General features: G+C 41.9%; 1 protein-coding gene across 2 annotated transcripts in view; it reads right to left on the bottom strand.

The window, feature by feature from the left end:
* The window catches only part of ZNF236 (zinc finger protein 236), a 147404-nt gene that overhangs the window by 19510 nt on the left and 113181 nt on the right, over nt 1–14713 (bottom strand). For both annotated transcript variants that reach the window (XM_030810254.1, XM_030810253.1), the window contains exons 26-27: nt 12311–12498; nt 3776–3907 (exon numbers count right to left, since the gene is read on the bottom strand). In XM_030810254.1, coding sequence (XP_030666114.1) covers nt 3776–3907; nt 12311–12498 — 320 coding nt within the window. The remainder of the gene's footprint in view (nt 1–3775; nt 3908–12310; nt 12499–14713) is intronic.

Below are 14713 nucleotides of genomic sequence, written 5' to 3' on the forward strand. Positions count from 1 at the left end.
AGAGCATCGATGAAGGTCACTCCATTAAACAACAGATTTTCAGTGTAGACAGAACAGCCTTGTAGTGGAAGAAGATGCCTCTAGGACTTTCATAGCTACAGAAAAGTCAGTGTCTGGCTTCAAAGGACAGGCTGACTCTCTTGTGAGGGGCTGGTGCAGCTAGTGACTTTAAGTTGAAGCCAATGCTCGTTTACCATTCCAAAAATCCTAAGGCCCTTAAGAATGATGCTAAATCCATTCTTTCTGTGCTCTACAAATGAAACAATAAAGCCTGAATGACAGCACATCTGTTTACAGCATGATTTACTGAATATTTTAAGCCCACTGCTGAGACCTACTGGTCAGAAAAAACGATTCCTTTCAAAAGATTCCTGCTCATTGACAAGGCACCTGGTCACCCAAGAGCTGTGATGGACATGTACAAAGAGACGAATGTTGCGTTCATGCCTGCTAACATGACATCCACTCTGTAGCCCATGGATGGAGGAGTAATTTCAACTTTCAAGTCTTACTAAGAAATACCTCTCATAAGGCTGTAGCTGACATAGATAGTGATTCCTATGATGGATCTGGGCAAAGTAAAGTGAAAATCTGTGGAAAGGGTTCATCACTCTATATGCCGTTAAGAACATTTGTGATTCATGGGAGGAAGTCAAAATATCAACATTAACAGGAGTTTGGAAGAAGCTGATTCCAGCCCTCATGGATGACTTTGAGAGATTTAAGACCTCAGCGGAAGAAGTAACTACAGATGTGGAGGAATGGGCAAGAGAATTAGATGTGGAGCCTGAAGATGACTGAATTGCTGCGATCTCATGGTATATATAACTGAGCAGATAAGGATCTCATGGTATATATAACTGAGCAGATAAGGATCTCATGGTATATATAACAGCAGATAAGGATCTCATGGTATATATAACTGAGCAGATAAGGATCTCATGGTATATATAACTGAGCAGATAAGGATCTCATGGTATATATAACTCAGCAGATAAGGAGTTGCTTCTTATGGATGAGCAAAGAAAGCAGTTACTTGAGACGGAATCTACTCCTGGTGATGATGCTGTGAACATTGTTGAAATTACAACAAAAGATTTAAAAGATTACAGAAACTTTGTTAGTAAAGCAGCAGTGGGCTTTGAGAGATGGACTCCAATTTTGAAAGAGGTTCTACTTTGGGTAAAATGCTATCAAACACCATGACATGCTACGGGGAAATCTTTCATGAAAGGAAGAATCGACGCAGCAAACTTCACCGTTGTCTTATTTTAAGAAATTGTCACGGCCACCCCAAACTTCAACAACCACCACCTTGATCAGTCAGCAGCCATCCACATCAAGGCAAGACCCTCAACCAGCAAAAAGATTACAGCTCGCTGAAGGCTCGGGTGATCGTTAGCATTTTTAGCAATAAGGTATTTTTAAATTAAGGTATGTACATTTAAAAAAAAACATAATGCTGGTCAGGTACAGTGGCTCACGCCTGTAATCCCAGCACTGTGGGAGGCTGAGGTGGGCGATCACTTGAGCTCAGGAGTTTGAGACCAGCCTGGCAACATGGCAAAATCCCATCTCTACTAAAAATACAAAAATTAGCCAGGTGTGGTGGTGCACACCTGTGATTCCAGCTACTTGGGAGGCTGAGGCAGGAGAATCACTTGAACCCAGGAGGCGGAGGTTGCAGTGAGCTGAGATTGCACCACTGTACTCTAGCCTGGGCAACAGAGCAAGACTCTGTCTCAAAAAAAAAAAAAGAAAGAAAGAATGCTGCTGAACACTATTATTACAGTATAGTATAAACATCATATGCCCTGGGAAACCAGAAAACTAAATCATAATGTTAATGTATGACTTTGTTGTGATAATCGCTTTATTGCAGTGGTCTAGAACTGAATGCACGTTATCTCTGAGGTATGCCTGTATTCACTCATACAGATTAGTTATCTACCTCATTTTTATATTTAATCTGTCAAATTTTGAAAAAAATTACAAGCTAGACCAAGTTTTAATATTTGGTTTCTCTCATTACCATCTAATGGAATATGGAAGTTAAAATGGAATATATCACTTCAGTGGGGACATTTCAAACTAATCTTAACATAGGATTACTCTACAAACATTCTTCTAGCTATATTAAACCAAATGCTAAAATCATAATGTTAAAAAATAGCAAAGTAGTTTCGTTTACTAGTCACACAAAATATAGGAATTAGGTAAGGTGTGCCTTGGAACTGATTTAGGAACTCTCTGAAATATACCAGACTAATAAGGTTTCACTACAAAAGCATCATGAGAAAGAGAGCTTAAAAATATGACCAAGCTGCCAATGCTTTTTCTGTCTCAATGAATGTGTGTGGTCAACAGTTACCTCACCAGGCCTGAGGTACTCAAACCCTGCACACTCCACAGAGCCCTTAATCAGCTCCCGAGCATCACCCATAAGCCCCTGGAACATCCTGCTATTAGTAGGTAAGAGTGTATTTCATACCCAGAACCTTGGGCAATGCCACATAGTTTGTGCTGATGATGTGACTTATGGTGAAGGCCTGTTTTTGTTTCATCTGGGGACCTGGGCCACTGCATCAGTTTGACCTGGAGGGGCAGGGGCCTGGAGACCGCATAGCTAAGCCCAGCCACGTGGGCACTCCATGGCCACATGACTGACTGTAATACAATTCTGGATACCAGAGCTTAGCTGAGCTTCCCAAGTTGGCGACACTTGGCAGGTGGTGTCACACAACTTTCCTGGGACAATCAGTGTCCGTGTGACCTCACTGGGAGTGGACACTGGGAAGCTCGTGCCTGGGTTCTCTGGACTCCACCCCACGTGCCTTTTCCTTCTGCTGGTTCTCACCTGCACCCTTCCATTGTAACCACAAGTATAAACCACAACCACCAATAGATCAGATTTCTCTGAATCCAGTGAGACCTTGTAGTGAATTGTCAAACCTGAAGGCAGTCTTGGGGACCCTAGACACAAATGTGTTAAAGTTATACAAACTGAAATTCAGTGAGACAGCTCTGGTTACTCAGGTCAAACTGCAGGACATCCCCAGTGCTCGTTATATCTCATCTCTTTGTGAAAAAGCCCTTGTCCTACAGAAAAACCGGTAAGTCATTATTCTGAAAACTCATTTGCTAAAAATGTTTAATGCTTCCTAAATTCAGAGATTATTCATCATCTGTGCTTTAATTCTGACCCTGGAAACTTTTAAGGAAAGAGTTTTTAGACTCTTCTATATTTAGACTACTGCTTACTAAATATTTTGGCTCCCAAAAACACGTATTTTAAGAAAAAAGACTAGCCAAATGACAAATAGATCTTGAACGCACGTGTGCATGCACACACACATGTATATGAAAATGTATATGACACTTAACAGAATCAGCAAAGGTGTTACTAGAAAATCTGCAGAAAGAACTAAGTGCAAGTGGCTGGATATGTGAAGTTTGATCAGCGGGTAAATATAATAAGATATTAATAAATTTAAAATTAGATTTACATATCACTGGTGGCTACATCTAATTTTGTGGTATTAAAACCTCACTCCCTAGGAAACAAATCACAAAATGAATGAGATATCGTACCCGTCATTCAACACACGCCCCCACAGGGTCTATGTCCATTCAGGATTCAGCTGGGGACACCTCAGAAGTCAGCCCCAGCCACCTGGGGCACACAGCACCCCCATGACCCTCTACCACCATCCCTTCTGAATCTGCATGTTTTTAAAAGCAACAAAAGCTCTGCGAATGAAGGAATATCCTGTACCTGGTAGGCTATTTCTTCACAAGCAGCAGACGCTGACTGTGGCGTGTGGCTCACTAGTATGACTTGCGGCGAGCCTGCTCCACCCTGGCCCGAGAGAGAGGGATCCGTGAGGAGGGCTGGGAACTGCTGACCCTGGCAAAAGATTAGTACTATTTCAGAAGTTGTAACATTAGCAAAACAAGCAATAATTTAAAAGATCTTTTATGGTGCAGCTACCTTGGAAAACAAGCTGGTAGCTCCTCAAAAAGTGAACCGTGGAGTCACCATGTAACCCAGCAACCCAAGAGAAGTGAAAAGAGTCCGCTCAAAGCCTTGTACAGAAATATCCACAGGAGAATTACCCATAGCCAAAAAATGGAAACAGCCCAAATGCCCATCAACTGATAAATGCACAAATGAAATGTGGTATAAGGGAATATTCTTCAGTAATAAGAAGGTACGAAGTTCTGGTACATGCTACAGCATGGAGGAGCCTTGGAAATACTCTAAGGAATGAAAAAAGCCAGTCACAAAAGACCACACGGATGATGACATTTCTATGAAATACCCAGACCGGATGCATCTACGGAGACAGAAAGTAGACTGGCAGTTGCCGGGGCAGAGGTGAGGGTGTGCCGGGGGTCGGGGGAACATGGAGTGATGGCTCATGGCTCCACGTTTCTTTAAGGGGAGATGAAACATCCTAAAATTAGACCATGGTGATGGTTGTACAACTCTGTAAATACACTGAAAACCATTCAATTGTATACTTTAAAAAATTACGTGAACTTGTATAAATTACATCTCAGAGTCTCCACATGTGTGTATATTTAAAAAACACTTACTTGCTTAGAAACGCATATAAAATTTTGCTATGCTATAGAAAACTACTGTAAGTCTTCTTACCAGCCCAGCACACCTCTAGCTATGAGAGCGGATCTGAGAGAATAAGAGAATGAGAAAGGTAGGGTGGTATGGGGCACAAGAGCAGAGAGGAAGCTGCAGCTTAAAGGGTCTGAATATCTACTGCAAATGCTGAATTTATAGAAATAATTCAGCATGCAACTTGAACTGCTGCAATCAGCACTGATTCTAAACATAGTTTACACACAGTTAAAACCGTGGCTGATCACAGGAAGCATTGCTGATGTTCTTGGCTCCTGTGCTTTAAGGTGAGGGGTGTTTCTCAATGTCTTAGGGAACTACACAAGCTGAGCCCCCAAAAGGAAATTAAGAATTGAGGAGGCAATGCTATATTAGTCCGTTTTCATGCTGCTGATAAAGACATGCCCTTGACTGGGCAATTTACAAAAGAAAGAGGTTTAATTGGACTGACAGTTCCACGTGGCTGGGGAAGCCTCACGATCATGGTGGAAGGCATGGAGGAGCAAGTCACATCTTACATGGATGGCAGCAAAGAGAGGAGAGCTTGTGCAGGGAAACTCCCCTTTTTATAACCATCAGATCTCATGAGACTTATTCGCTATCATGAGAACAGCAAGGGAAAGACCTGCCCCCATGAATGAATTACCTCCCACCAGGTCTCTCCCACAACACATGGGAATTTAAGATGAGATCTGGGTGGGGACATGGCCAAACTATAACAGACACAGTAGAAGAAAAATAGGACTGAGGTGGCATTTTTAAAAACTTCCTCCATCAGAGAATTTTAGGTTCACTTCTTAAGGGAAAGAGTGGCAGGTGGCAAAATAGAAGCCAAAAACATACAAAGTCATCATCAGGGATTCCAGAAAAAGAGAGCTTCTAACTTGATTTGGGTTCCTTACTTCCCATATGCAGCTTTTTAAAAAAGCAAAATGAGGCTATTTTAGGTATCTCCATATATCAGCCTAATTTTTTACATAAACATGATCTAAATTGAAAAGTTCTTTTTCTTTTTTTGGAGATAAAGTCTTGCACTGTCACCCAGGCAGTGTCTGTGAGTGTCATGAGTGCAGTGGCTCGATCTCAGCTCACTGCAACCTCTGCCTCCCGGGTTCAAGTGATTCTTGTGCCTCAGCCTCCCAAGTAGCTGGGATTATAGGCATGCACCACACGTGTAGCTAATTTTTGTATTTTTAGTAGAGATGGGGTTTCACTATGTTGGCCAGGCTGGTCTCAAACTCCTGACCTCAGGAGATCCACATGCCTTGGCCTCCCAAAGTGCTGGGATTACAGGTGTGAGCCACTGCACCTGAAGTTCCTATCTATACTAATAAAGTTTCATGTTCCCTACCTCCCTACATAGAGAAGTTGATTGAATATTGCTATTTTCAAATACCAGTGAATGCTATACTTTTTTGTGACATGTCTGTTGACAGCTGCTGCCACCACCCTTCTTATCAGACTACCCAATTTGAAAAACTGTATTAATCCACCTGGACTTATTAATTCACATTTGTTTCATTAATCAAAGACCAAAAAAACTGCTGGTCAGAAATTCTGATGCACATAAGAACCAATTGGCTCAATAAATTAATATATTCCCAAACTAAAGGTAAGATATTTGAGAGTCTTAGCTTATACAGGTATATCAAGGGAAAAATTACAACTTCTTGTTGTTTTGAAATAGCAAAATTACAGAAATAAAGAACAGAGTGGCAGATGTCAGGGTTAAGAGGGTCTTGAGGTCATTATAAAAAGCAACACGAGGGGTCCTTGAGATGATGGAAATATTCTGTATCTTGGCTTATCAATGATAATAACTGTTTGTGATATTACACTACAGTTCTGCAACATGCTCCTGTTGGGCAAAACTGGGTAAGTGTATATGGAATCTCTCTGTACTATTTTTTAAAAATTGCCCATGAGTCTACAATTATCTCAAAATAAGAACTTTAATTAAAAAAACTTGAATAATAATAATAAATGTAATTTATTAGCTTATCATTTTTTTTTTCAATTGCAAACCTTAAGTATTCTTTTTTTTTTTTTTTGAGACAGAGTCGTGCTCTGTTACCCAGGCTAGAGTGCAATGGCACGATCTCGGCTCACTGCAACCTCCACCTCCCGAGTTCAAGCGATTCTCCTGCCTCAGCCTCCCGAATAGCTGGGATTACAGGCACAAGCCACCACACCCAGCTAATTTGTTGTATTTTTAGTAGAGATGGGGTTTCACCATGGTGGCCAAGCTGGTCTCGAACTCCTGACCTCAGGTGATCCACCCGCCTCAGCCTGTGATTACAAGCATGAGCCACCACACCCAGCCAACCTTAAGTATTCTTAATGCAAATTCCCTGATTTAAAAATCAGTGTCCAATAAAATCTATACTCAACAATTAGCTATACTTATGGAAGTGATACACAAATCGGCTAAAACAATATAATCTAAAGGTTATTTACTTTTGGTTTGTATTATCATTTGCAGTTGGTTTCTTTACTATATTTGGTTTACACTGAGGTAAAGATTACAGGAATTTGCATTCCCCTGGAGCACATGAACTTTGCAACATGAGAATGTAACAGCAAGCACTGTTTCAAAAAAAAATAAAAAAATAAAAATTTAAAAAATTAAAAAAAATTTTTTTTAATTTTAAAAAAAATTTTTAAAAATTAAAATTAAAAAACGAATACTATTTAAGTAAACTAAGACCACCTTTCTCTGTTTTTAGGAACATTTTCTTTCATGGATTTTATAAAGAAACAAAAAATAATACATAATAAGTTTATGTGACTTTCCTATCTTTTAAATAGGTACAGTAATTTCTATGTTTATATTACTGTTTCCTTCAGTTCCCTTAGGGAGATTGTTATTTTTCCACGCACAGAGTGCAGTGTTCAGGGTGGTATAATGCTGAACAATTTGATTTCTTCACATTGGATCTCTTCCCCGTGCTATTAGTCCATTTCCTCATTAAGTTCAAGGAGCACGTGTCATTTTAAGGAACTAATATTAATTAAATCATTCGACATTTATCCCCTAGTGAATAACTCTTAACTGAACAATCATCATTAGACACTGGTTAATTTCTCTTGACCACCTTCTAATTTTCAGGTCAAATTTAATTTACATATTTACAGCCATTTTCTTGTAGGTTCATTAATCTCTTAACAATAAAATGGTGGTTTTATTGCTATAAGGATTCATTATGTTTAGAAAAATACCATTCATAAAGCTAAGAAAGTTTTCATCTGGTTTTTGCAAGTTTTCAGAGTATTAAATCAGCATAAGTCTAAGTTTGCCAGCTAATAGAAAAAAGATTCAAATAAAGCTACACAATTTCTATTGGATATTTTAAAATTACTTGTTGGACAATGCATGCTAATTAATCAATTTGGTTTAAAAATTTTGTATTTGATGATTTTTTTTAAAGTACAGAAAAGAATATACAGAATGAACTTAACCCACCAAAGCTTAATAGAAACACTAACGTATCTGGATAGATACAGGTTCCAGAAGACCCACCCGGCTCCTGCTGCTCACAAAGCCTCCTGCTTTCATGTCCACAGGCCAGAGTGGAAGGGCTGAGGGGGGCAGCAGGGAAGCACTAATGGCAGGGTGTGTGGCTGCAGGCACACCCTGGATGCCAGGCACAGAAGCCACCTGTGCAGTGGGTGGGAGGGAGAGGGCGTGGCAAACAAAGTACTTCTGGCAGCTCAGCCGGCAGAGCCCAAGTCCATGTGGCGTGGTAGGGGCCAGGCAGGAGCCAGAGGGGCAGCTGATGGAGTCTGTCCTGAGGCGCTGGGGACCCATAGGACTTTTGTCCAAAAGCAGCATCCTAAATGAGAAAGTGACCCACTGGTGTGAAGCCAGGGAACCTGGGTTGCCAGCTGGTGAGGACAGCAGGCCCAGAAACGGGCCACAGCACATCTCAGGGTCATCACTGCCACCAAAGCTTCACTCTACAGCCCTTCTTGAAGAACCTGCTTGGAGAACCACCTGCCCGCTCACAAGGCTCCTGGGTGACCCGTGTGCACTACACCAGCAGTTTCCACCCTTTTTGGAACCAGGCAGACTGGTTTCGTGGAAGAAAATTTTTCCACAGATTTGAGGTAGGGGCTGTTGGGGAGATGGTTTCAGGATGAAACTGTTCCACATCGGATCATCAGGCATTAGCTAGATTCTCATAAGGATCACACAACCTAGATCCCTCACATGTGCAGTTCACAATAGGATTCATGCTCCTTTGAGAATGTAACGCCCCAGTTCATCTGACGGGAGGTGGAGCTCAGACGGTAATGCTCTCTGGCCCACACTCACCCCTGCTGTGCGGCCCGGACACTAGCAGACCATGGACAGGTACCAGTCCATAGCCTGGGAGTTGGGGACCCCTGTTCTACAAAAAAGGCATGGGACATCCTGGCCAATATTTGCAGACTTTAAAAATACAACCTAGAAAATACTGAGAACTACTTACTGAACTTTCATTTTAATTGTAGTGGATAATTCTCAAAGTGATAAAACTTAACATACAGAAAATACACTCTCATAATCACTGAAATAAATGCCTTTCTGGGTTTTTCTCAGCAAACTCAATCCCCGCCCTCCAAAAGTTATTCAAAGGCATTTAACTAATTAAAATTTATATTTTAAATATTTTTACTTCTTTACTGTGTCTTTAATTACGATAGTTAAAAGCCTACAATAAGAAACACACCAGGGACCCTGGGAGCTGACTCACACATACAACAGGACAGTCACCGTGTTCCCAAATGCAACGCTAGGGTCGCCCACCGTGTTCCCAAAGCCCAATGCACGTTACACCCTTAAGGCTTTACAAGACAACAGGGAGTGTAAGGTCATATTTACAGCCATCATCATTTAAATATAAAAACAACATCTTAGCAGCAAATAAAAACGTGGGAAAGACACATGACTCTGAGTTAGTGTACAGACTCCTGTACCTGGATTTGAAGTGAAAAGTGCTCTCCCATCCAGTCTCCCCCTGCCCACTGCTTGCCCCAGACTCAGGGGGCTTCACTAGGCCCTGAGATACAGTGACCAAGATCACAGGTAGAAAAGGAGACCTGGCTGGTCCACCATAATCATCACGCTTCCTGCATCTAGGAAAGCACACCCCAGTCATTTACATCTTAGGATGGGTACTTTTTGTGTTTGTTCGTTTTTGTTTTTGAGATGGAGTCTCACTCTGTTGCCCAGGCTGGAGTGGAGAGGTGCGATCTCAGCTCACAGCAATCTCTACCTCCCGGGTTCAAGTGATTCTCTTGCCTCAGCCTCCCAAGTAGCTGGAATCACAGGCGCCCACCACCATGCCCGGCTAATTTTTGTATTTTTAGTAGAGACGGAGTTTCCCCATGTTGGCCAGGCTGGTCTCAAACTCCTAACCTCAAGCCCATCTCAGCTTGCCAAAGTGCTGCGATTACAGGTGTGAGCCACCACGCCCAGCCAGTCAGTTACTTTTGTTCCAACCACAATTTTAAAACATGATGCGAATTGCTAACATTTAGAAGGTTAATTATGTGACAAGCAGGAGTTGATAGTGCATAAGAGCAGGTGAAGAAGGTGTGTTAAACTCCATAAGCAGTCAGGCGCTCCGCACAGCTCAGGAGGAATGCCTGTGAATGAGATGCACGCTCTGCTTCCCAGCACCACATGTGGCTGTCAGGGGCTGCCCGACAGGTCCCTGGGGGCACGCCGTAGGCAGGGCTGCTTGGCTACAGGCAGGTCAGCCAAAGGGGAGCCCCTGTGTCCACTGAACAGGAACCCTGGCATGCGGTGTGCCTGGGTCACCTCAGAAGAGGGTAGTGGCTATGCAGGGGGCCTCGGTGAGCAGCCCTAGGCAAAGCCTGTTTGCCAATAACATGTGAGCATCCCACAACTGAGGGAGACTGACTGAACGCTACCTTGAAGCAGTGCAGAGGAAATGCTGCTATTTCACTAATGAGAGGGACTAGAGCTTAGAAGAGGTCATTTCTTCAGCAAGTGGCTGTAATAGTGTTAGGATCAATCCTGCTCTAGATGCCAAAATCTGTTTTTCTTGTACAGTGAGCCTAAAAAGCAGAGAAAGGACAATCAAGGAATGTGTTTTGGTGAAAACAACCTCAGCTTTTTTTCTGAGAGAGAGAAGGTCTCACTCTGTCGTTCAGGCTGGACTGCAGTGGTGCAATCACGGCTCACTGTAGCATCGACTTCCCAGGCTCACCCAATCCTCCCACCTCAGCCTCTGGAGTACCTAGTACTACAGGTGTGCACTGCCATGCCTGGCCAAATTTTTTATTTTTTGTAGAAACAGAGTTTTTCCATGTTGCCCTGACTGGTCTCAAACTCCTGGGCTCAAGCAATCCTCCCACCTCAGCCTCCCAAAGTGCTGGGATTACAGGCAGGAGCCACCTGTGTCCAGCCTCAGCTTTCTAATTCTGCTGCGTATTTTGCTTCTATTACAGCCAGGAACAGACACACAGAAATCACAATTTACATCAACAAAGAATAGACTTTTTTACAGTCAACTATGAAAATTCTGACACAGCCTTATTATAATTAGTCTTCAACTATCAAAATGCTGGCATAGCCTTGTTATAATTCATCTTCATTGTAACTAATCATAATGTATCATTATGATTTTCCTAATTAAAGTCTGAAAGGTTTTTCAGCATCTTAGCTCAAAGAATCATGTAAAAATTTACACCCCTTTGGCACAGCACTTCTACTGGTAGGAGTTCATCTAAGAATCTCAGTGACTAAGGGCATGAAAATGTCCATACTACTTATTGAAACCATGAACACAACATAATGCCCCTCAATAAAGCTCATCTTTATTGAGCTTTATGATGTACACAATAAAATGTGTACATCATTTTATAAATTTCTGCAGAAATTTATAACTATGTACCTTATACATTCATATAAAGGTGTAGAAGGATATATACATTAAAATGTTAACTGTGGTTCCATTTGGGTGGTGGGATTAAAGCTTTGGGTTTCAAATGTCCAACAACAATAGACTGGATTAAGAAAATGTGGCACATATACACCATGGAATACTATGCAGCCATAAAAAATGATGAGTTCACGTCCTTTGTAGGGACATGGATGAAACTGGAAACCATCATTCTCAGCAAACTATCGCAAGAACAAAAACCAAACACCGCATGTTCTCACTCATAGGTGGGAATTGAATAATGAGAACACATGGACACAGGAAGGGGAACATCACACTCCGGGGACTGTTGTGGGGTGGGGGGAGGGGGGAGGGATAACATTAGGAGATATACCTAATGCTAAATGATGTGTTAATGGGTGCAGCACACCAACATGGCACATGTATACATATGTAACAAACCTGCACATTGTGCACACGTACCCTAAAACTTAAAGTATAATAATAATACAATTAAAAAAAATAAAAAAATTAAAAAATTTAAAAAAAGCTTTGGGTTTTATGTTTTACCTTATTTTTTATGTTCTTCTATATTATCTGAATTTTCTTTTATCCCCTTTTTACATTTACCGTATTACTTTTTTAATCAGAAAAAAAAGCAACTTCAATTTTGAAAAAAAAATGCTCAGACTATTTATTTAGGAAGGAGTCAATGAATAATGTTTTCAAAGATCACTTTTTGAAAGGACTTTCGCATCCCTCTCTGCGGAGCACTTGCCTGAGAGGTGATGTTGAGTGTGACAGTGTCCAGGCCTCCAGATAGCATACCCTGAGTATCGGCCAGCGTCAGCGTGACACTGGCGTCACCTCCCACGCCCGACGAGGACATGACCAGGTTCTGAGTCGAGATGGCTGATGGAGACATCGGTGTTGTTGAAGGAAGGCTTCCGCTTGCAGTGTTAAGTTCTACAACAGAGGCAAAGTAAGTAGATCAATGGGAAGGCCAGACAAGTCCAGGTGTAAGGGCACAGGGAGAGCGATGCTCCCACCTGCAGGAAGCAGCATTCATGCTGCCCGAGGTCTCCAAGCTGCACCAAAGAAATCACAGGGTCTTCAATTCTAATTTTAGGATAAGGCTTTTCTTAGTTTTTAAACATCTTTACATATGAATATGCTGTGCTTCTTAAAGTATCACACACACAGAGAAAAATCAGTAAACAAAGAGTGAAAATGTGACCCCACAGTCCCAGTCACAGCTACTACTGTAGAATGAAAGCTCAGACAAGAATTTCCAGGGCATTGTCCCTATCCACAACTAAAGAGACCAGCTAAAGAAAGGAAGCAAGTGTGATCCACTGAGGAATAACTAGCTCCAGAGCTTACAGGATAAATTTGACTATCTCTGCTCATTTTCTCACTATCATCACCCTTACTGATTCTTATTCTAAAAGATAGGAGCTCAAAATAAATCTCATAAATCCTTTAAATATTCATTTATCCTGCATGACATCTTAATTTTCTTCAGAAAAGACAACAAAACTGAAATATCTCCCCTTGTAGCCGATACTAAGAGAAAGGAAGGTATCTGGTGAAGAAAGGTCTTTTCTTTACAAAACAGACCCTCATGTACCTTGCTGGCAGATGAGGCGGGTTCAGCATGGGATTATCAAAGTCTTGTAGTGGGCACCAGTGAATACAACGTTGAAAGTATAAACACACGGGCACACACACGCACGCTCACTTTATCTCACAGTCAAGCCATCCATTCATCTAAAACATGTATTCCTCATCCACTTGTGCCAGCCACTGTGCCAGGCGCTAAGGATGCCGAGATGACGACCAAAGGAAAGTTCAAAAAGCTATTTCCTAACCAGGTTTCAAAACAAAACAAACACGCTCCTGTCAGTACTTTGCTGTGACTTGGGTCACATCAGTCCAGCACTCTCCTAGGAGTCAGGGGCCAACAGGAAAACTAGGTTACTTACTTGTCGCTGGAGTTCTCCAAATACAATGCCTCCACAGATCCACACTCCTGGGGTCCCACACTGTGCTGCACAGACCTGGAACCTTCAAAAGCAGTAGAACCATTAGCAGGCTGGGAGGCTCGAGCGCTGAAGCAGCCGCTGGGGCTCCACAGATAGCTAGGTGAGACCCTCCCGCCTGCTCCAGCGTCCGCACAGAGTGCTGGTGGGAGCCCGAGGAGTGTGGCCTTCTGGAGGACGTCTGCATGCGCTAAGCATTCCAGTGACCAGTACAGCAGCTGACCTAATAGTTGTCCTCCTAAAATTCCCTCCACAAACTCTTACTGCACACTAGCCTGCAGGTACGTTTTTAACATGACTGGTCAAAACCGTAGAGACTGGGGTGGGGGGCAGGGGGGGCAGGTGGTAGCTGCCAATGAGCTTGCACAGAGGGAAGACAGGGAAGAGATGCATGTGCCTGTGAATCTCGCCCAGGATCACACTTAGAGCCAAGGCGAAGCCAGCGCACAGCAAAAATTCAAACCTAACTCCAACTGCTGAAATAAAGGAACCAAAGATCTTCTCCCCGCTCCCACCAGTCAACTAATCCTGACTTTCTAGTGATTATTAAGGTATCAGAGGTTCCGGGACTGTGCAGCATGAAAAATGTAAAAAGATACAGAAGCCTTGTGTTTGATTAAAGTGAAACCTGACACAAAGTTCAATGAAGATAATAAACAACTTCAGACAGGGCCAAAATTCGTATTTCAACTCAAACAGCGAACCTTTAATAATGTCCTAATTCAACGGATTTTCCACAAAGAGGATGAGACCAGTTCCAGCAGAACTGTCCTCAATATGATTGAAAAGAACACGTGACTAGAGCAGAAAAAAGTTGAAATTTTCTTAAGCATGCAGTTAAGTTACAAGCTACAAATAGCTCTTAACTATCTATTTGTTAAAAGCTACAATTTTATATTCAAATTAAATACTCTTAGCATGAAAATGAAGATCCCATGCTGAAGTGAAGATTGTAGACTCTTACTTTTATTCTTCACTTATTTTTCTGAAACCACTGTTCCTCCAGCAGGTATAGAGCAATACAAGTCTGACTTTATGATTCTGACTCAAAAATAAGTTAAAAAGATTAATAAACTGTACACTCATCAAACCCAACATTGTCTTAAATCTCTTGGGATATCGCCTCATAGCTTCTAAGA

This window comes from Nomascus leucogenys, chromosome 4 (assembly GCF_006542625.1).
Source record: "Nomascus leucogenys isolate Asia chromosome 4, Asia_NLE_v1, whole genome shotgun sequence".
NCBI lineage: Eukaryota > Metazoa > Chordata > Mammalia > Primates > Hylobatidae > Nomascus > Nomascus leucogenys.